Source organism: Protopterus annectens, chromosome 8.part0, assembly GCF_019279795.1.
Source record: "Protopterus annectens isolate FY-2018-M chromosome 8.part0, PAN1.0, whole genome shotgun sequence".
NCBI lineage: Eukaryota > Metazoa > Chordata > Ceratodontiformes > Protopteridae > Protopterus > Protopterus annectens.
In genome coordinates this window covers 500599164-500623589 of record NC_056741.1, presented here as the reverse complement: position 1 = coordinate 500623589, position 24426 = coordinate 500599164, and the positions used below count along the sequence as shown (strand labels likewise).

Sequence of the window (24426 nt, the reverse complement as noted above, 5' to 3'; positions counted from 1 at the left end):
ATGCCAGCACTTTAAAGTCATTCCGCGGGGCATGCGCGTCCTCTGTATGCCTAGCTATGGAGAGACGCACCCAGATCTCCTACGAAAATGGCAACAGCTTAATCTAGAGCTTGGATATAGCTACCTAAAACTACTCATTGATTATTTCCAGCCCGCGGAGAATGAACTTATTGAGAAAGTTGAAGGTGAGCATAAAAACATAATTACAAAGTATAAAAGTGAGCATTGCATATCTAAGCTGAATAATATGTTATCACATGTGACTTTTTATAGTAATAAACTTGAACAAGTGAAGTTAAAAAAGTTGAAAAGAGACTGCAATGATTTTCATCTCGGAAATATCTTCATATGGCCGAGGTATAATGAAACAGCAGCAGCTAATGAGCCTAATCGGGCTAATAACAACTTGGCCAATAGTACGAATACTAACTTGATTTCCACCAACTTAGATAGTAGTGCATCTAGCAGTCATGCACTCATTTCACCGCAAACAGAAGTTGACATCACTTGTTCTAATTCATCCTTACCTTGTAATCAGCAAGGTCTAACATTTTCAACAACAGGAGCTAGACCTAAAGAAGGTGTAAATATGCTGAGTTCTAGCTCAAACAAGACTTCGGTTTTAAACTCTCCGCTCCCATACAGACAACGTGCCCCGTTGCGTTCCACCAGCAGGGGAAGGGGGAAGCGCAAGATGTCAGGAGACAACCGGCAGAACAGGAAAAAGAAATTCTAAATACTCTGTTTTTTAACATTTCATCTAGAGAACTAACAGAAACTGAATGTTCTATACTTAATAAAGGGTTGTCATACATACCCTCACGAGGCAGTGAATTATCAGAGACACTTATATTTCTTCGTAAATTTGCCAGGAAACTGACTTTAAGACTCTTGTTTCAAAATTTGGAATGTGTTGATGTCATATCAGAATCTATGGCTCCTAAACGGAAAAGTACTTTCACTCCACCGATACCTGGCTCCATAGAATGCTTTCTAAGAGCATGTGAATTTGATTTTTATAATTATTATAAAGATAAAAGACATAGAAAATTGTTTTACAATCTAGATCAATCACAAAGAAGTAGTTTGAACCTATTGTGCAATGATGAAAGCCTGGTATTCAAACCTGCAGATAAAGGGGGGGGGGTGGTAATAATGGACTCCAGCTTTTATAATAACCTGATGAACATGATGTTAAGTGATGAAACAGCATACACCAAAATTAGTAAAGCAGAAATTACACTTATAATAAAAAATGTTCAAGATTCCCTGTATGATCTTCTAATGACAAGATGTATTGATAAACAACTATATGAATATTTAGAAATAGAAGCCCCTTTAATTCCCATCATAAAGGGACTCCCTAAAATGCACAAAGGGATACATCCCCCACCAATACGGCCTATAGTATCAGGCCGACTATGGGTAACTGAGAATGCATCACATTATATACAATATAAATTATCTTCTTTGGTAGATAAAATTCCCACTATTTTAAAGAATTCATACACATTGTTGGAAGATCTTAAAAATTCAACATGGGTTGATAAAATAAATCAAGAGACATTGTTAGTTACTTTAGACATAAAGAACTTGTTCACAAGTATACCCAATGACTTTGGTGTAGAGGCGGTCAGAAGTTGTTTGAATGAATTCAAAATGGGTAGTCAGAATGAACAATTTGTGATTTGTGCACTATTGGAGCTCATTCTCAATAATAATATTTTCATGTATCAGGATAAGACCTATAGACAGACATGGGGGGTAGCCATGGGCACCCCCTGTGCAAATGTCTATGCCAACATAGCAGTATATGAATGGGAAAGAACATATATTTTAAATAATGAGATCTTCACCACAAAAATGTTATACTATAGGAGATTTGTGGATGACATTCTACTGTTTTGGAATGGGAGTAATGAGTCCTTAGAAGAATTTGTCAAGTACATGGAGTCCACCACCTCCTTTCTTAGGTTCACCTACGAAGCCTCCGTACATAAGGTGAACTATTTAGATGTAGCAATAATGAAGAATAGTCTGAATGGATTTACTACCTCATTGTTTAGAAAACCATGCTGGAAAAATGCCATATTACATCATGAGAGCATGCATCCGCCATATATTTCCTAATATTATAAATAATCAGATGGATAGAATAACTAAAATATGTAGTGATATGAAGGACAGAGAGGTGCTTATGAGGTTTCAAGAAGAATGTTTTAAGAATAGGGGATACCCTGAGCACCTGCATTCAGAATCTGAGGATCAAACAAAGACAGCTTGTAGTGTTAAATACAAATCAAATGTATATGGGCACTTTACCAGATCAAGAAGGGGTAAAATACAATATGATATTAAATTCACAAATGATGTCCAATATATAAAAGAGATCATTCAGAAGAATTGGAAGTTACTTTACATGAATCATGATTTAAAGAACATGGTAGGAGTCCATCCTACCTTTAGATATAGTAACTGTCCGAATCTGAAAAGACTATTATGTAAAGAGAAAATATTAAATATTCCTTTAGATATTAGGATGAAATATAGGCAAGGAACTTACCCATGCAATAAATGTTGTGTTTGTAAGCACATTAGTGTTCAACAATCTTTTGAAAATATGCAGACAGGTTATAGTTTTATACCCAATTTTTATGCCACATGCGATACTAAAAACATTATATACTTGGCGACATGTGACTCTTGCAATGTATACTATGTGGGCATGACAACACGTAGGCTCAAAGATCGAGCCTACAACCATTTATATGACATACAAAAAATGAATACCAACAATGCTCTAGCTAGACATTGCCAGATATTTATATCACATTCATTTAAATTTAGAGTCCTACAGATACTTTACCCAAGTAGAAGGGAAGGTAATGCACGTGACACCTTAGAATTATATGAGTTAAAATGGATCTTATTACTTAGAGCACATATTGAACCAGGTTTAAATACAGCGATTAATATCAGACCAGCGCTATTGTAAATATGATTGAAGTTGTATGTAACATATGAATATTTAATTGTATTAACATATAGAGTTTATAGAATTTATTCATAATTTATTTAGATCAATTTATTTGTTTTTATGTTTTATTTGATATCATATTTGATGCAAATTTGATTTAAATATCTGTTTTATATTTTCTAAAAAATATGTTCATATACTATATATATACATTATATTTCATACATTATATTATAATTTTGTTTTTATGTACATAGTTGATGATTTGTTTATTATATACATGTATATTATTGGTATAGATATATATCGTATTTTATAATGATACCATTGCACCATGCATTTTTTGTATAGATTTTTTAACACAAAGTTTTATGTATATTACCATATACAAATACTCAATTATAGCACTTTACATATGCCTTATAACAGAATTAATACAATGTAAGTTCTATACTATAGATAAATTACTTTATAAGGAAATACTACAACATATTCAAGTGCATTAAGGAGACCATCCGAATGGATATAATATTAAAAGGTTAACTTTTTAGTTTACCCTTGCAAACATTTGTTACACCTATTTTGAAAGTTGTAGCATAACTTTTTCAAAGTGCTTTCTCTACAGGAAATGTTTTCCTTATAAGGATGTGCCTTTAATTAGTAACATAATTAATGATTCTCAATGCTAATTGATATTCTCCCGCCAAATTTTAGATTAATTGGATGTATGGTTTACTATATAAAATGAATTTATGTCATTTAGAATTTGTAACCTGAAGAAGCGCATTGTTAGATGCGTGAAAGCGCTTGTTTTATTCTAATAAAATAATATTTGCTGTTATCGTGGAGGCTTTGGTGATTTGTTGAACAATCAGCAAGCCAAATGTACAAACACTCAACAACTCCATCTATCTTCAAACTGTTTAATTTAACTTTATAAAAACTGGACTCACCAGCGTTCAGTAACTTCTTGTTTTGCACAACTGACAAAATCACTAGCACATTTCCAAGGATGTCCATAACTGTTATAAAGATCATGAAAGAAGCAAAAAAGATGGTCAGGCCTGTTGAAGTCTCATATGTTGGAAATGTGTCCGGACTAGGGAACGTACTGTCATTGCAGCTAACATTTACATCTACCAGCATAATGAACGCAATTAATTAATGATGTCTGCTTTTCCAGTGCTTTCACATAAAAATGTTTCTTAACTGTAGGCTGGATTTCGAAAATAAATAAATAAAGATGTTGCTTTGGTAATCATCTGTTCAAGATGTAAAAAAAAAAATCAGATTAATATTATATGTGGTGCTCCTTTTATCAATACACTTGCAAGCAAGAATTGTTTATGCTTAGCTTATTGCTTTATCTTCCTCTGACTTTTCTTTTCTGGTCAGACTGCAACACTACATACATTTTATTGTTGTTGCTGTTATTTTTATGATGACCAGTAAGTATTTACCATTTTTTCCTGATAAATAAAATAATTTCAGGCTTAATTTAAAAACAAAAAAAAATCTATGTACTATTTCTGTAATGCATAAACTGTAAAATATTTATTTGTTGAGTTAATTGATATAACAGAAATAGTAAATTATATTGACATTGCAAAATAAAATATCCCACATTTGATTTGGATGAATTATGCTTTCCTGTTCTTCATATTACTTCTTTAACTGACCACTTTATTTCATAAAAACACAACCATTTTAACTAACAAGTACAGTTATTCTGATACAACTAAAAACAACTATTCTACCTCCCATGGTTACAGAATAAATTGTATGTGTGCAGTTTGAGAATAAAATGTAGATGTGGTTGATCTACTGCTACAGCTCTGTGAATTTTATAATAAAGCAGTGGTCCCCTGTTGAATGGCAGGTTTGCAAAAACATGGAATCTATAGCAACGAGTTCATTAACTAGTCCTAATTAACTTATTATATCACACACAGCTAAATTGTATTTTATTGTTATTTTAAATATGTAGAATTTTGAAGAACACTGAAACAGTTTCTTTATTTATTTATTGAATAGTCAAGCTTTAAGGATATGCATTGTTGACACCTTCCTAATATCAGGTTTGTTTATATGAAATACTGCATAGATTCCACTGCCGGGGATACTTCAAGAATAAGGCACCATTTTATTGAATAAAACTTCTATTTTTATATGCATAATGCACTGCTACTGCATTGCTTGCTGGTATAGTATGTGAAAAACTTGATGTACTTTTTATTTCCTGATCTTACTTTTTGCCAACTAATGGAGAGGTCCATGCAAATGAACTACAGTTTGCTTTTTTTTCATCATGAATTATGAGTTGATGGATAAGTCAAAAAAGTAACCAGATTAAAATAATGGTTTGTTATAGTAAAGTTATGGGGAGGTAATAGACTGAAATCAAAAGATCAATATAACCCTTTCCGGAAAACATTTGAAAGGTTTGCAGTGCTTGGATAGCATAAAATATCTGAAATGTCAAGTGGACTAAAACTCAATGCATTATATGATTACTCAACTAATTTATTGATTGACTGACTGACTAACTTGCTGTTGATATATTTGTTCATATTCTTTCTAATCCAGAGCAATTAAAAGATAAGAGTAATGCTTCACTGTATTATTAAAAAGTAATATGACTGCTGATACTCATCAATATCTGCAGTTCTGACAACCAAGAAGCAAGCAACAAACAAAATAATTGGGATGGCTAGCATCTGCATTTTATATTCCTCATCATTAGAAAATGAGGACTTTACAAAGTCTATGAAAGTGTTTCCTATGACTTAATGAAATACACTGCATCAAGAAGCCAAATCCCTGAATACAACTAGACAAGAAATCAACCAGATAAAAAAATTAACATTTAGAATTTTTTGTAGAGGGAGGGTACACTCCTCAATAACTGCTATGTGGAGGGCAAGACAACCCACTCCCCCTGAACTTATATTTACCAACTCCAATGACATAACCTCAAAGAAATGTAAACCTTCCTGAAGACAGGATTGACTGCTATTGCAATCTTAGTAACCACACTGCTAGTGGTTACCCTTGTAAAACCAATGGTCTTGGTGCTGAAGTTTGTTGAGATATGCTTGGAAAATTAAAATCTAATTAAATTTGCTCTTAATAAGCAGTAGAGTGGCTGATTTAATTAAAATGCCAAAATTCGAAGAGAGTCGAGTCAAGAGTTGATGACCAAATTGGATCCACCTAGCAAATGAAAAAGTCTGAGATGGTCAAATGTTGGTGTAAGTTAAAATCATTCTCTGTGCTGTATGTTCATTTGGCCAGCTTAAACCAAATATACTTCAGTCAACTGGTCTTTGACAGCGCAACTGACTCTGTCAAGTATATACAACAGACAATACAGAGGTTAAAAAGGTTACCCAGACTCCATATGATTTATTGTACTCTCTCATTTATAAACTTGTAGTCAGTGCAATTTGTAATACAAGGAAACATTGGCAAATGTACAGCACAAGGAATGGAAGCAGACTAAATAAATCAGTACTGCCTGACAAAAAGGTTATTTGATTTTAGAAAAAAATGCTAACATTTAAAGTAATATACAGAGATTTTAGTTCTACCTTTCTCAGACATCCCCATGTTATCTGTGTCTCCTACTATTCTACCTGTTTACTTCCAAAGTTCAGATTATGAAGAAGAATTTGTGACTTTGGAATCTTAGCTGAATACTTACTTTTATAGTAATCTGATATAAGTCATAGCAATGTAATGCCTAAATTCTAAAGCAATCCTATTTGAAATTCTTATCAAATTATTTTGTCATACATTAATACACTAAGCTAACATTACAATATAATGTGCACCATAAAACTTCAAAGCAAGATATCCCACCTCTTATTTCATGAAACTTTGAAAAAGATTGTCCTCCTAAACTGCTCTCTAAATGATTATGTAAATGTTTACATATTGCATTTTTATGATTATTATTAGTTGCATCTTTTTAATAAATGTGTTATCCAGAGGATTACACCATTTACATTGGAGGTCTTGTACAAAAATTTCTATCATATCAAAGCAAGTAATATATGTTAAAAAATTACGGTTAATACAAAACTGACTATGATAAATAGGAATGATTTATACACATTAACATACACAGGATCAAAAGTGAAAAAAAACTAGACTTGCACCAAGGTACTGCCTCAGCTATATAGGCAGTAACATACACGGATACCATTCCACAAGAAGGAGTGCATGCTTCTCTACTCTGAATAAGCAAATGAATAATTGTGTCAACCTCCATTGGCTAACTTAGTTCTTATACTGATTCCATAAGAAACAATGTAGATAATGCTTGAAACAATGGAGCAAGAATAAATTGGAAGGGCATGTATGAAAGGATAGGAATACTCTTTTGGAAGATTCACTGATGGTCTTTATGGTTACAATCACATAAACACTTGTATATGTTCTGTGGGTGTGCCACATTTTTAAAGAGGGTGGCATAACAGTAGATATGGATTATGTTTTACTACTCGATCTGATTAACAGGTGCACCTATGTTACAGACACTAATTGCTTGTACATAGCACTCAGACACACACATACACACACGCACGTGCACTCTCACACACACACACACACACACACACACACACACACACACACACACACACACGCACACACATTCATGCCCCTACAGATATGCACATACACATATCCACATGCATACAGACAGACACCTCTCCACCCTAATTCTTTAGCTGTACTTACTAAACTGTGAGTACTCTTGTAGGACTGAATGAATGTCCACTGTCTTTTGACAGTGTTTCATTTTTTTCCTGTATAAGTATTTCAAGACCAGTGAACATTTTTGTGGGAGAGCAGAAAGCTACCCCCCCCCACACTCACACACACATTGGCATGCAGATTCACCTGCAAGATGGCTCTAGGTGTTAGGGCAATTGCAAGGAGAGTACTTCAGTGGAAGAATGGTCTAAGAATCAGAAAGGCTTAATGAGATGTGGAAATCTTCTGAGATAAGGCTTTCTCATTAAGGTTACCCTTTTGAACTTCAGTAAGTATGCTACTAAAGATATTGTAGTGAGTAGAAAAGAGCCATTTAAATGTTAAATCCATTCTTTATGTAAGAACATCAATTGTGCAAATCTGTTTTTGCATCTCACTATTGGGGAAAAAGTATTATTTTAATCATGCAGGCACTTGTATCTTTACTGATATTATTTTTATTGTTATATACCATACTTTATGAGCAGAATACAAAATGAACATTTGGAAATGTTTGTTACAGCATTTAAGGCTTATTAAAAAGAAATAATATTATAAAATCTCTAGCAAACCTTGATAAGAAATGTGAAGGTTCTTTAACTTCCAAGCACTGCAGACAGTAACTTAAATTGTACAATAAGGGTTCATTACAATTCAATAACAAGAATGCTGAGTGGGCAGCCCGACCAGTATGCCCACTGTAAATTGAGCATACACGAATAGGAAAAAGACAGGCCACTGAAGTACCATTGAGTAGCCAGACAAAGCAAAATATAAGAAAAAACAGGTATGTTCTGCAAAACTAAAGCAGAAACTGCCTGATTTTGCTTACATTTTTGTGGTATTCCTTGTAAAAACTCTTATATTTTTAACAGTTACAAAAAATGGAGATTTTATTTTCTCCATCTGTCCACCTACACTGCACTGATGTACTTGGCAAGTGTGGGAACTGAAATCCCATACGCATGTGCAGTAAATCAGTATAGTGGAAACAACACAGAAAACATTATTTAAGCAAGGTAATCAAGTTTTTTCCTAAATAATGTAATTGTATAATAGGTTCATAGGTTCATAGGTGTTTACTGGGCTAATAACCACAAGGGCCTTTTTAAGCCTTGCTATGCATTCCAAATTTCTGACAAGTTCTGACATCCTTGATAAGTTTAAGCATGGGCCTGGGAGATCAACCATTTACAGGTTACCTGTGTCCATCAGAGACATAGGTGCCAAACCAGGGATGAATTTCTGGTTTCCCATCCAATTGTCCAAGTTACACTTGAATTGGGTTAGGGAGGAATTCTGCTTCACATGGATGGGGAGCCTGTTCCATAGATAGGGTAGTCTCTAAGATAAATACGTATCTCTCCAGCAGGCCCTGTTTATATCACAGGCAAGGTTTAAGTCTTTAGAACAGGTAATTCTGGTGCTGTTTGTTTTGTGGATATATAGGAGGTCCATCAGAGTGAGATCTGACAATGCCCTGTATGCTAGGCATAGATCTCCCCTCAAAAGACTGTAGGAGACAGACTACAGGGATAAGACCTTGAGGCAGTCTGCATAGGACATTTTACTTACACCCTGTATTCTTTTTGTGAGGAACCTTTGTGGAAGTTCCAGTTGCTGGATATGCCTGGTTAGGTACATACCAAATGGGGCATTGTACTCAATGATAAGTCTGATGAATGCCGAATACAGTGGAACTATGACTTTCTTGTACTTAGATTCCAAACTTTTGTTTATAAGTTGCGCAACATAGATTGATTTCCTCATAGCAGTAATCCACAATTGTTTGTGAGGATATCAGAATTTACCCACAATTACCTTTGTTTACTACACTAACTGTGGGTAAATTCTGATATATCAACAGACAGTGGTAGATTATTACTTAAGTAACAGAAATAGGGATTATGATGGCAATTTGTTAAAGACCTAAAGTGGCAATTGCATGTGACTGCCACTAGAGGGCATAGACTGAATGAATCCATGAATATACAGTCCTTGAAGTTCAGAATGATCCCATTAGTATGGTAAGTTTCATTTTGCACAAACCTGATGAAAAAACATAATTTCTATTTTAGTTTGGTGTTGAGTATGTCTCCTTTGCTTTTTTTTCCTTGTGCTGAAACATTCTGCTATGAAATCATGATGGAATGAATGCATAAAACCCTCACATCTTAAATAACTGTATATGATGCTATGTTAATATGCTAACTGAGGCAACAGAAAACCATTTTTAGGAAATAGAAAGGCATGTTGTTATTTATGCATGGCAGATGAATTACTTTATTGTAAAAATTAAATGAAGTTTAATGTAGGTAAGGGGCTATCTTTGCAATCATATGTAAATTATTCTGTGCAGCCTAGTAATATATAATCTTGTAGGCATGTGTTTACATTTAAAAGTAGACTACACAAATGAATCTAATAGATTTCAGCATCTTCATGTAAAGTGTGATCAGAAAAGAAATTCACTGTAAAGTATATATACGTTGTAAGGTGACATCTTAAACTTCTCCTATATTTCATTTTTTGTTATCAAACATGTTAACACTTTATATTAATTATATTTTATATCTGTTGCTGTATAGGATGTCTATGTTTATGTTCCAGAGTTGTTGATAACAGATGTTGGACACAATTGCTATACTGCTGTGTTGCAGGGTCTTTAGGTATTCATTATAGGTCCGCTGATAGTGTATTAAAGCATTATAGTAAAGGATTATATTTTCTAGGATCAGCTGTAATAAACTGGTCGAAGGTAAAATATAAACAGCTGACTTTTTTTATCTGTACATGTCTCAGGAAGACCTACAGCAGTTCAAAAGCAAATAATTTTTATGCTACTTTTTAGAGTGGTTTTAACTGATATTCAACACATACATATTGTATTCATTTGTTATCCAAGGTCAGTGCATTCTTTATTCATTATTTTCCATACATTAACCAATGTTATGCTGTTTTTTTCATATTAATAACAACATGTCCATAAGATCTACTTATTTTAATACAGTATCTATATTCAATGCGTACCTATGCACTTATTATATTTTTTGCAAGCCAGATTTAAATTTGCTGACTATAACCATGAGCATTGTCCATGATCTCTAAGCTCAGTAGCACATAATATGTATCCATGTCTGTAGGCTCTTCTTGTATGAGTAACCTGCTCATTGCCATTTGCTTGGTCTGTAGACTATCTTATGCTGTCAGTAATACTGATCAATGATTGGTGCAATCTGTTTGTGGAACAGCCTTCTTTTCATTAAATAAACAGACCAGTTTATGATCCGTGAATATGGTAAATCACCCTGCAGTTTAAATATTGAGGAAATGTTTGTATTTTAAGATGAATAATCCCTGCTTGTTCATTTACATCATCTTTGCTGGGGTTCTTATTATCTTCAAGGTTCCTACGTGAAAGAAAAACTGCAGGCAAAATGTGAAACATTATGGGAAAAAGCATCTTTCTACCAACTAAATCAGCTCAATAATAATGATCATTACTTTGGAAACTTTAGAGGTTTCAGAGTTAGAAATTTTATTTTATTTCTTTGTCTTATGTCAGCTGAATATTTTTGCATAATAAATGCTGCAAAGGGGTCCTGCAGGCTTGCATGACTTGGTGAGAACCTGTTATAACAGTTTTGCAAACCCAATCTGATTTCATCTCAGTAATATTTTTGCACATTGGAGCTTGGACAATGTATTAACTATTCTTGAATGATGCAGGACATTTGCATCTAATGTACATTCTAAGTATTCTTCTTTTTCTAATATACTTCTAATAATTAGCCTTGCATCCTGCAGTCTTCTAAATATTTTTTCAGTTGTGCAAAAGCTTTTGTGCTGTGTATGTTGTACCTAGGCTGTTGTTCAGGTAAATGACAGATGTGGCACACCATATAATAACTTTTCTATAGTCCTACAACAAGTAAGTGTTTATTCGTAAAAAATAGTTTAAGTGTATTTATAGGCAGGTATGAGAGGCTTCTTTATGGAGTCTGCATGTCCTCCCTCTGTTCATGTTGGCTTTCTACTCATCCTCCAATTTCATCCCACATGCCAAAGATATGCAGTAGGCGGACTGGCAATTCTAAATTGTCCATAGGTGAGTGGGTTTGTGTGTGCATGTGTGTGTGTGTGTGTGTGTGTGTGTGTGTGTGTGTGTGTGTGTGTGTGTGTGTGTGTGTGTGTTTGTGTGTGTGCTGGGAGTGTATTTGTAATACTGGGGAAATCACCAACAATCTACTTCTATTCCCTACTTGCCTAGAAATCACTGTGGATGGTTTCAATTGTTCATAGGGTTGTATAGGAGCTGGATATCACTTAACAGCATTTGATGAATAAATGGCTAGCGAGATGGAGGGATGGATGGATGGATAGACGGATTCAAGTTCCTTTTGCTTTAAAATAATTAGATACTGGCCATGTTAAATTCATTTCCATGCCTTACCTTCTGATGGGTATCTCCTTACTAACAGACCCTGCGCTGATGGCTTATATTTTTTCCAGTTTTCTTGCCTCATACTGCTTAACCCTAAACAGCTCAACAGCTCATCAGCCATAATCATAATATCACAAGCAAGTCTTTGTTTTCTCCCCTACTTTCTCTTTTGAAGCTATTGATCTTAGTCCTTTTAATAAATAAAAAGATCAGAGTCCTTATTTGTCAATCAAGATGCCACTGGCAAGTATCTACTTCCCTAAACCCATATTCAGAGACTGTCTTTCTCATCAGGAAATTTCTAAAATTGACATCTTCATGGAAACATCCCTCCATCATTCCCCTCTGTAAAAAGTCTGCCTCATATTTATAGCCTACCTCTATACTTTCTGCTTAAGTAAGAGACTTCAGAAGTATATGTCATCCCAACGTGCACAATACGTGAATTCTTACAACCTTTTTTCATAAATCTTATCAAGATTTTAGAAACATAATAATATATACGTAGAACAGAACAGAATATGGAGCTTTAATTGGGGTCACCCTTGATGACCTTAGTAAACCTTTTATTCAATAAAATACCCAGTTGTCTTCTTCTGCATGAAATGCCTGTTGCCCAGACTCCAACAATTTAATCTGGTTCTATAACTATCTCAATAATTATACATGAAAGTTACATAAATTAGTTTTTCTCAAAACATTTTGAAATTCATAAGATCACTTTAGGGTTCCATCATGGGCTCTCTTCAGTTCTTCACTTCTTTAACTCCTCTTTCATTCAAAATCCAGGAGTGAGTACCCTTTGTTTGTTGATAACATGGTATTAAAGATGCCATGTCTTTCACCTGCACCTATCCATATAGAACTTAAGATTGATTTTTCCATCCTGTCTACATGTTTTTTTCAAGGCCGTGTTTACCTTTAACCTGAATAACAGAAAAACAATGCCCTTTGGAAGAACTACTAGAAGAAGTCTTGCTTCACTGAAGTGGCTGGCCTGCTTTCTTACTGGATGTTATCTGAAAATTGTTCATTCCTTCAAGAATCTGGGATTTATCCTTGACTCTTCCTTTTTCTTCGTATAGCACATAGCTGCCACAGAAAATAACATCTTCGCCAAGCTTTGAGAAATTAAAAAAAATGTTTCTTCATGCTACATGTATCCCACAATGAATCTTATTGTCTCATACTCTGTAGAAAGACCGGTCAGTTATATACATTTTCTAAGTATTCTATTTTGGTCTTCATCATACTTAAATGCCTTAACATAGGACAATGCCTTCCCTTAGGGTCACCTTTTCTCTTTCTCCCTTGATTTTTCTTAGTCAAGTACCTTGTGAAACTCAGACTCGTTTTCATTCTGAATCACCACATTGCATCTTGGCATAAAATATTCTGTCTTGGGCCTGAAAGGTGGAAATCCATTATTCGACAGATATGTTTCCTCCCTTAGTATCTTCATTTCTGTATGTACTGAAGGAACACATTGTACCACTTTTCTTCAACACAAGTGCCTATAATATTAATTGATTAGAAAGCTGATGCATAATTTCAAGCCTATAAATTTCTATTTCTAGAGGTTGTTGCATCTGTATTTTTTTCCAAGTTCATGTGGGTAATGACTAACTGCTTAGCCTCATTGGACTCCTGCTCTATTCTTTTCCTGTCTTTCTCCTCTGTTGTTATTTTTTATGTATCAGTCACTTTTCTGATTCCTCTCTTTGCTTTACTGACATGAAATTTGTCTTTCTACCTCTTGCCTAATTTTTTCCTATGTAATGTTCTGATACTATTTATTTGCATAATCCCTTTTTTCTCAAATTTACTATGTGTTTTTTAGTTGTTTCTACATCATGGCAGTGAGAGGAAAATACAAATGAAGCCATCTCAATACATATATTGGCAATAACAAAATCTTAGGTCAAAAACTATACCCTCTCCTTAGGCAGCACTTTGCAGGGTATAACTACATGGTTAGGGCCAGTCTTGTAAACAGAACAGGAGGATGCATACTGTTTCACTATAAGTCTAATCCCCAAATAACCATCCCCTTACAACCTAAGATTGAGACTGAACATGTCTCCAATTCAACAGTAGTATCCATTCCCTTGGGAAGAAATTAGAACTGCTTTTGGCTGTACCGGAATCCCATTCCACTATTAAGCAAGATCAAATTTCAATCACTAATTAAAGTAATCTTCAGCCTCCTATCTAAACCCCAACCATAGTTAAACTAGGGGACTTCAGCTGTTATCTTCTCAATGATATCATCTCAGATATAAATGTTGTCTTACATGATCTTGGTTACTGTGGCTCCTAAAGGATCCCTTAAGACCCAACTTTTTCTCAGGTCAGCATTTCCTTCTAGACCTAATAATATCCCCATCTTCATCACTGACATAAGGATGTTTTCTTGTCCTTCAGTGACCATTGCCTATAATGTTTTCTGTTAAACCTTCTAACGTTACTCTATTCAACAGTAAAGAAAATGTTGATTAGAAAAAAATATAGAGAAATTGCACAATGTGCTTCATGTCTTTAACCTGGACCATAGCTATCAGTGCTTGCTGAGAAAAAAATGCTAGCCTTGTTATTCCAGTAGCTTCAGAATACCCCCTTCTCCCTAATCAGAACACTCTCATTCTTGAGCTTAGGACATTTCACAGAGTAAGAGATTTTATTTTTTATTTCACCTATTTGTTGACTAGGTAAGCCTACTGGACATGATTGTCATTTTTAGGGGCCACCCACGAGTACTGTCTGGTTAAATAACTTACTCAGAATCACAAAGGAGGCAAACTATAATGGAAGGAATCAAACCATGAACCCTGAGAACAGGAAGAAGATCATTAACAGCTCAGACTTTCAATTATCTGTGCTGTTAGACAACTCAAATACTGTGTGAAGGCTGTAGCCTGTATAAAAACTCTCTAACCTATACATCAAGCACTTACTTCTCTTTCCTTCTTGAGCAGTGAACACCCATTATACTCTGATGGTAAATTTTCTTTGACACACAAACATCCCATATTGGAACATTTTTCCTGAGGAAATAAAACATGCAGATGCAACAATAAGAATGACATTTATTTAAATGCAGTGCAGCATTTTAAATAACAACACATTTTCTTCTTTATGTCATTCTATAAAATTCTATACGCTCTCCATTTATTTATTATTATGTCAGACCTTTGATGATACTTTTTCAAGAGCAACCATGTGATTTTGATGCAAAAAAATCACTATTAGCATTTTGTTTTATCACGCTTTACAAAAGTAATGGAATCATATAATGAATGTGACACATAACATTCCTGTCAATACAATACAAAAAAAGCAAAGCATATCTACAACAGACTCAAGTTACAGATTACTTATATACATTTACAACTTAAGAAAATGTTGTTTTAGTAGGAAAATGAACATGACTAAAATGTACAGGTAAATCAAAAAGACAACATGAGCTCATCAGCATTCATGCAAAGTGTGTGAGGATTTAAAGGCAAGGCATGATGCAAATCGTCTTGGTCATGAGTTGCCCATGAAATAAATTCCAGAATAGTCAGATATGAATCTCAACCTGTGTCTGTAAATGGAGTTAGAAACAGTTTACCAAATCGGATGAGTTCAGTTAGCAAGACATTTAGTATCCTAGTACTTATTTCCATGGCAAAGATGAATAAATCCCTGCACTCATTTAATACCTTGGGCGCTGGAAGAACTGGCATAGGAGGTGGGAGACTGGCTAAGTCTAGCCTGCTTGTCATGGAGGGAAGGGGATATAGATTGTCAAGTGAAATTCTCTAACAATTCTGCTTCATTAATTTTGCATAACACTTCAAAGAAAGGGGAATAAGCATATATGGAAATGCACATGACAACTTCGACACAAGTCTGATGTGGAAGTCACAGCCGGGATGATTGCAGAGATGTTAGTTGCTCTAAAACCTTAATCTCATAGCAATACCACTTCCATTTTGTAAAAGACTTGAAATGTGTATACGTAAACAGATCTTCACTTATCTACTAGAAAATAAATGTCTCTCTCCAACACAACATTACTTCAAGCCAGCCCATAGTACAAGAATTGCCTTTCTGCCAGTCCTATTTGTGTATCAAATATACAACTGTTGCGAAATAACAGACTCAGTGTGTATTGGATCTGTCTAAGGCATTAAACACAGTATCACGCAAATTGTTCCTTGATCAGCTGACAGACCTAGGACTTAACACTAGCAGAACAAAAATTTCAACAACTATTTTAACTAAAGAACACCATGTGTGTGATGGCGAGATGTTTATTTCTCCCACCCACCAGTTGCAATAGGTGTACTACAGGGATTTATATTAGGCCCAGTATTCAATATTTTCATAAACAAAATATACTTGCCAAAAAACTTCCTATTATGGTGAAGTCCTCAAGAAACTCCACATTAATATTCTCTGCCCAGTAATACCAAACTGCAAACCATTATTTAACAATACTTCACATCTACTGAAACCTGGCAAAAACAAGCATAACCAGAATAACCTTACTTATTTCAAAATTGTCTCCAGATGACATAATAAATGCAGCATCACATATTCAAACAATTTTATAACAGAATTATTGCAAACTTAGACCTTCACTAACACAATAGATCAAAACATAAAGTTTGGTTCATAGGCACATATTACGCTAGCTGCCCTTGTGGGCCATTTTTTTAAGCCTAGCAAGTTTCCGTTTTAAAGGTAAGAATCAAACCCTGTATATTGTGCCTGTAAGGGAAACATCTCAACTATTATCCTAATCTCTTCCCTATTTTCTATGTAATATGGAAAACTAACGGCAACTTGTGTCCTTTTCACAGCAAAGCCATACTCTACCTACCAAGGATGCATAACTAGAGTCTTCTGCATGCATCATCTATCTACAAAATCTAACACTCTACCCAACTAGGAAAACATAAACAGTCCTACCACAAGACTACCAAATTCACAAGAAGTCAGCTCAATATGTTTCATCACTATATAGTTCTCAAGAACTTCCAAGTACCCAGACTTACTGTACAATGTTGCACTATAGCTACAACTCCTTTTCCCTTTTTATTGCACATAGTGTCAGGGTGTCACTTCCTGACTTATTCCAACATAAAAATGGCCCTCATCCTTTTCAACCCACTGAATAATAGCAATAGGTTATCTACTACAATTGTACACACTATTTGTAGATCATAATGGGAAGTTCCTCTCCTTGATTGCTAAAACCAGTGTTACCCTTCTTCTTTTCTTCCTCCGTGCTCATCTTAATGTAATAATATACAAAACATTCTATAAAGTCACTTCATTAACACTCATTAGTATCCATTTTTTTACCCCTAATTGAGAAAAACCGAAAGACACAGTATCCATTTTTTCCTCTGGATACTGAATATGAAGTCACAGTGTATCTCACACTCTGTTGCCAGTCTGATAGCAATAGGAACTCTGACACAACACAAAGGTTGCCTTATGCTGAGTGACAGCTGTTTGACTCTTCTTCTTATAAACCATTCCATATGTAAGAGCTGCAAGTGTCTGTTAACCTAGAAAGCCAAACTCTCTTCAAATACTATAGACTATACCCAGCATGTTATCAGGTCTGATAATCACCTAACACAACATTCTCACCATATACCAGATTAACAAATATGCCTTCTTACACAGTGATACTTACAAGTCACTGCCTAAACCAAAAAAGCCTCCTAAACGAAGATATGATAAACAGGACACTCAACATCATACTAACAGGCAAACTGACACTACAGAAAACACAACTACAAAAAGGAGTCATTGAGCTTGCAGGTCAAAGCCCGTAAGACAGCAAGGCTGAGACAATAAATCTAGTAGTACCTTAATCATACATGAGTGTACAGTCAGAAACTCAAATGCATTATTCACCAAGCTGAGCAAAGTAGAGTGATGATTGGCTACCTCTCATGTGTTAGGATTCACAGTGTCACTAGGACTCTAAAATCCCTTCACCCTAATAATGATGCAATATGGTCATATATGGCCATTGTATATATGGAAATGAACGACTTGAGACATATCTCCTTGGACTGTATGAAGATGTATAAGATAGAGCTCTCAGAATATGTATCAAAAATTGGTGTGAAAGTAGTATTGTGCAGTATTCCACCACTCCCAATAATGACGCCACAATAAACACAAAATATAACTGACTTTGGTCATTGGCTTAGCTACTGGTGCCATTCTAAGGGGAACCAATAAGTATCTGCCTGAGAGCAGATGATCAACAATCATGGCTGCACCTCTCTTGTCATGACTTTAGCATATTGGCTGGAATCTATTTTTCCCCATAGTCCCTTTTTAGGGAAGGTAAATCTGCTCAAGTTATATACATATCTAATGAAAATCAAAACTTTATAATGGTAGCACTGCTCAGTGCTTGAAACCTGAGCATGACCTTGCACTCTTCAAGGGCATTCATAACTCTTGAAAAAAGATGCAGGTGTAGTTACTAAAACATGGTTTGAGAATACTTATAATAGCCCCACAGTGGAGGGTTTCAGTGCCTACCACTCTTTCATACGCAACATGGAAAATGATAGTGTGACTGGAGGGAATGTGTCTGTATTCATAACTAACCATCTCATCTCCAGACTCTTAAGTCAGAGCAATGACCTATAAATTTTCCATATCTTTTACATGGTATTTTACATAGTAAATAGAATGCCATACCATATTATAGTCACCTATTATATCCTCTCCATGTCACCTGACCCTCCTATGAGACATACCTAAACAAACTGATAGCCCTCTCTGTCTCTCTCTCAAGCATAACACTATAACACTATTCTATAGGGAGAGGTCAACTATTTCTCCATTAAGTGGAAGTCTACAACATCTCAGTTAAGCATGCACAATGATTCTTAGACCAACTGGTTCAACCAGCAGTTCAAAAATATTGGAGCTAGTTCTTACCAATATTGGCACCCAATACTCACCACCTACAGTTACCATGTCACTGGTCCAGTCTGACCAACATTTGCAAAGCACTCTCTTTGAGGGTAAAATCTATCCTCTCCTCAATAATCTCCATCTCACAACTGCCATATTTGTGGATAATTCCTTTGTCCACCTTAAATCATACTTTAAGGCATCTGTCCCCATAAGACAATAAATACAATGTCAAATTCAGGAATAACCCCTATGGTGGAAGTTTATTGTAAACAAACAATATAATAACAGGAAGAAACACATAGTCCATAGAAACAAAGTTAATACCCACTCATCTAGAGCCAAACTCAAAATGATTAGCCTATAACTCAGAAACAAAATTACATTTTCCAAAACTAAGTACAAATTGAGAATTGCTTTCACTGCTAAGGACAACCTTAGAGGTAAAGCCAAGCTCAGTTCCACAATGCTCTACATAACATAACACTTAATTGTCCCCAGAAACATAGCCAGCAGATTAGTGGTCAAATTTCTATCTAACTTTACTCACCTATCTCTCTTAACTTTCCCTATCTTATTAGCATGCCCCCATTGCTTCCTCCGATTATCTCACAGCAGGTCCTGAATGCCCTCTCTAAGGCCAACATCACTGGCTGCATGAGTCCTGGTAATGTGCCAGGCTGCATTTTTGTCAGCACTAGATGCTGTCTGGTACACTGGTATACTTAATACTAAACTTGTTCAACCTCAGCCTCTCTGCTGGATTCATGCCACAGGAATATAAATCTGCTGTAGTCATCCCTGCCTTCAAGGGGCACTCCACTGCTAATGAAGGAAACTATTGGCCTACAAGCTTCACTAGCCTTATCTGCAAAACAATGGAAAACATTATTATGGAATTTATTAATAAGAACATTTGTAGTATACAAGACCTGGACTGAAGCCAGTATGGGTTTGCTAAAGGAAGAATCTGCCTCCTGAACCTGGCGGCTTTCTTTAAATATCTTGCTTATCCATTAGACTCAGGCAAATAAGCTTGCAAAGCTTACCTAAACATTGCCAAGGCCTTTGCTACTATCCCACAGTCTGGCATTATAAACAAGCTAATCAGACATAATGTAAACCCCTATGTTACCCATCAGATAGCAAACTGAATAACTGACAGAACCCAATTTATTAATTTGGGAGGCACACCCTCTTTAAAAAGAGTGGTTACCAGTTGTGTTCCCCAAGAAATGGTCATTGGACCACTTCTCTTTGGTATTTACTTCTCTGATGTCAAGGCTGACATGGGCCTGTGGCTGGCCAAGTGCTGTCATAAACTCCCTTTCTGAATCACAAATTCTACAAGGAGGACTAACATATATCAGTAAGTAGGGCCAGGACCACAGACAAAAACTAAATGCCTGTAAAGGCAGTATTTTGTCTTTAGGGAAAACTGGGCACCATTGCACCTACCACATGCATGACACTCTTTTGTAAGGTGACTCAGTCATTAGGAACCTGGCTGCCTTAAAGCATTCTGTCTGTTTTATGTTTCCTACAGACTCCTGAGAGCTGATCTGTGTCTAGGCTGCAAAGCCTCAAAGGATCCAGTCCTTTGTGACCTGCACATCTGCAAAATGAATAATTACCCCAGAAAACCTGCTTGAGATCCTAAGTTTCAAAGAAACATAAATTGGACCTGCTGGTGAGATACATGTATGTCTCAGAGAATCCCTCTTCTATAGAATATAGTTCCTTTGGATGTAAACAAAGCAGATCACTGACCATCTTTAAGTGTAACCTGGATGAATTGATAGGCAAGCACAAATACACCCCAGGTCTGACACCTCAAAACTTCATAGAAAGGAGGCCAAACTAAGTATAAACTGGTCATTTTAAAGAGTACAAACAATTTGGGGTATTGGGGCTAGTTGACTAATGGTGCTCTGGATCAATAGCCTGGTATTGACCTATGAACCTCTGCAAGACTTACTGTACAAAAAACAGTACCTGGCCCTGAAGCACAAATCATACAATTCCCTTTGAAGATCAGTATATTCAATCTATGAAGATATATTCTTGAACAGTATCTCTTACTACAAAGCAGGCATGCAACATCAGCAATTTCAAAACTACCCCAAGTCTCATCTAAAAATAAAATAGTTTTGCACATATTCCTCAAACACTGGATAACTGCTGCCCCAGTCTCATACTCCACTCCACCCTCTCATTCTAGTTTTGTTTATTAAGATATAATTTCAGCTAACATTAGTAACTATCAGAACATAAACATTTCCTTCTATTTCTCCATATTTTGTTTAAGCTTCCCTCTCACAGCCTGTTCTGCTGCTCATTCGATACCTGACTAAAACCTGTTACTAACTCCCTACTATTTCTGTTCAACCAGTGCCCAAAACTATACACAACTATTTCTTCAGATCTCCCCCTACTCCCTCTACACCCCCTACTAGCTCCAGATCCTACACATGGCTCTCTGCCTATGCAATCTTGAAACTCAGTACACTGAAATGTCCTTAAAATCCCTATGTGATAATTTCAAAAGTTAGAGCACTCACACCAGGCACAAGGAGGTAAAATGTCAGTATCTTTAAGAATGCAATAGCAAAATCACTGTGTTTTTGTCTCTTCACCTAAGGACTTCATCAGACAATCCAGAGAACAATATCACTGTCTTACATACCCAACAGCCTCTTAAATAAATTAAACGATTATCCAATGAAAGATGTAAGCTACCATATTAACTCTTAAAAATACAACATCACATTGCGGCCTATTCATCCTATAAAATTAAATCATTTGTTGTTCGCTTGGCTTCGGCCATCTGAATATGTATTGTCTCCTTTAGTATCCCCCTCCACCAACTGTAATAATGCGTAGATTTTTTGTTCATTAATCTTTCCAATCTCAAAAATGATACAGACAAGCTAGAGATAAAATGCATTATTCGGCTACTAGCCGATAAGAGTTATGGCTTGAATTCTAGAATATCCATTAAACCCTTGAATAAGTGAATAAGAGATAAACAGTTGTATTTATTTTACTTTGTTGTTTTTAATATTTGTCATTCTCTATTTTATGTAGGTTGTTGAATTCATTTGTTTAATGCTCAAGTAGTTTTTTTTTTTTTTTTTTTTTTTTGTATTTTAGGGAATGGCCTTTTGTGACTTTTATGTGAATAATGTAACCATTGTCAATAAGTGATGTCATAATGAGTAATGTAATGTGATTGGAAGTTTTAAAGAGTCACTTTATATTTAAGCGACTATTGAATTTAACTTTGTATAATCTGAAGAAGTGTCACATGAAGACGTGAAAGTGCTTATTAAACAATCACTTTTACACCATTGCCATGTGTGCTAGTTTCTCCTGCTTTTATTAGTTTTGTCCTAGTTTTCAGAGAAGCATTTAATTCTCAGGAACTTTCTTTTCATTCATCTTTCCGATCTCCTTGGGACAGTAACACTAAAGGGTCATTTAAATCATAATGAATAATGTTCCACTTCTTCCTGCCCATATTTCTGTATCCTGGGCGGACTGTAGTTGTTATTCACCATTTTCTTATTTCCCTTATACCTGTAACTACTATCTTTTGGGGGATTTAATTTCACACCCCTCAGTCTAGGGTAGCTAGTTTTTTTTTTTAAATATCCAACCCTATCTCTCTGTAAGTTACTATTTTTCCTTTTAAGGATATCCACACATTTCTCATTTACTTTTTGTCTAATGTTTGAATATTTCACCTTTTCTTCTGCTTCTGTAAACATAAGGTCAGAAATAATGACTTTGTTAATGGTTTCTATCTGCTTATATAAAGCTTCCATTTCCTTTTTGTTTTGTCTAATCATCACCTTCATTATTTCAAAATAGTTTCAAAAAGCTTCAACAGATCTCTATGAAATTCAGAACCCTCAATGACATTGTTAGGGTATTTGTACACTCTTAGCCCTTTTGGGACAATCCCCCTATTTATGCATTCTTTTAAGTAGCTATTGCCCAACATCAAAGTTTTGTACTTCAACATATAATCAAAAAGCTTGTTTACACTTGTATTATAGGATTCAGTCCTCGAATTTTCAAGGGAACTTTGCTCAACATTCGAAAAAGAAAATGCGTTAGTTAACCAGGCTACCAAGCCTTGAGAAGTATCACTATTATTTATATAAACAGTTATTGGAGCACTGGAAGAATTATAATAGTCACCTTTGTTGTAAGTCCATTGTTCTTTTGCTACCATAAACTCGCTGGCTGCCTTATTATTGGTACCATCCATTGGTCGATTAAACCATCCAGAACTGGAATTGCTGTTTGAATTTGGTAAACCGCTGCAACCAGAAGAGCTCCATAAGTATAAACAACTGAACCTGCAGTCCTCTTCTTTCTGTGGCACTTCCAGTTCAGGTTCATGCTGCAAAATACTTCTCCTCATTTCCTGGTTCCCAGGGATTGTACCAAACAGATAAATGGTCTCTCCCATCAATAGAATCTTGGAACAAACCCATGTTAACAGCAGTACAAGTTGACCTCACCCATGGCCTCCTCCTTCTGTGTTTCCCTGACTGGGAAATTATTCTGGTCAATAAGGTCCTCCATAAAATATGTAACATCTCAAACAAAAGCACAACAGGAAGAAAGCTCCCCAAGGAAAACAACAATAGTAGTGACCAGTAAATTCAAAATTAAGGCACTCAAACACCAGACACAAAGAGGTAAAATGCCAGTACCTTTAATGAAAGCATTAACAAAATCACTGTGTTTTCATATCTTCACACAAGGAATTCATCAGACAATTCAGAGAACAAAATCACTTTCTTATATACCCAACAGCCTCTTAAATAAATTAACCAAATATCCAATGGAATATTTAAGCTACCCTATTAACTCTTTAAAATACAACATCACATTACTGTCCTAAACTTCTAAAAAATATATAATCAAGTGTGCTTTTGATTTACTAAAATATAAAAATAAAAATATAGCTGTATAAATAATTAAAAATACTTATCAAAAATAAATAAACTGTCTACACCATAAATATGATTACAAAATACTATTCATATATCCAGATACAAGCATGCCATCTAGTGACATTCACTTATCATAATACCATTTAAAAACATTTTCAATGAAAAAAATTAGGAAGGGTTGAAAATGTCTAACATAAGTATCCTTGAAGAACTACCAAAATTCCATACTCAATCACTTACAAATATATAGGAATGAATAATGTAAAAAAATCGCTTTGGAAAATGCAAGGAAATATGCATGAATGTAGGTAACTTTGTACCTAAGGAAGTGTCAT

General features: G+C 35.1%; 1 protein-coding gene across 1 annotated transcript in view; it reads right to left on the bottom strand.

Annotated features, from left to right (window-relative positions):
* LOC122808272 (melatonin receptor type 1C-like) overlaps positions 1 to 22981 on the bottom strand; it is a 53051-nt gene extending 30070 nt beyond the window's left edge. The window contains exons 1-3 of the mRNA XM_044079235.1: positions 22841 to 22981; positions 13189 to 13300; positions 3931 to 4113 (exon numbers count right to left, since the gene is read on the bottom strand). Of these exons, the coding sequence (XP_043935170.1) occupies positions 3931 to 4113; positions 13189 to 13300; positions 22841 to 22981 (436 nt within the window). The remainder of the gene's footprint in view (positions 1 to 3930; positions 4114 to 13188; positions 13301 to 22840) is intronic.
* Between the last annotated feature and the right edge of the window lie 1445 nt (positions 22982 to 24426).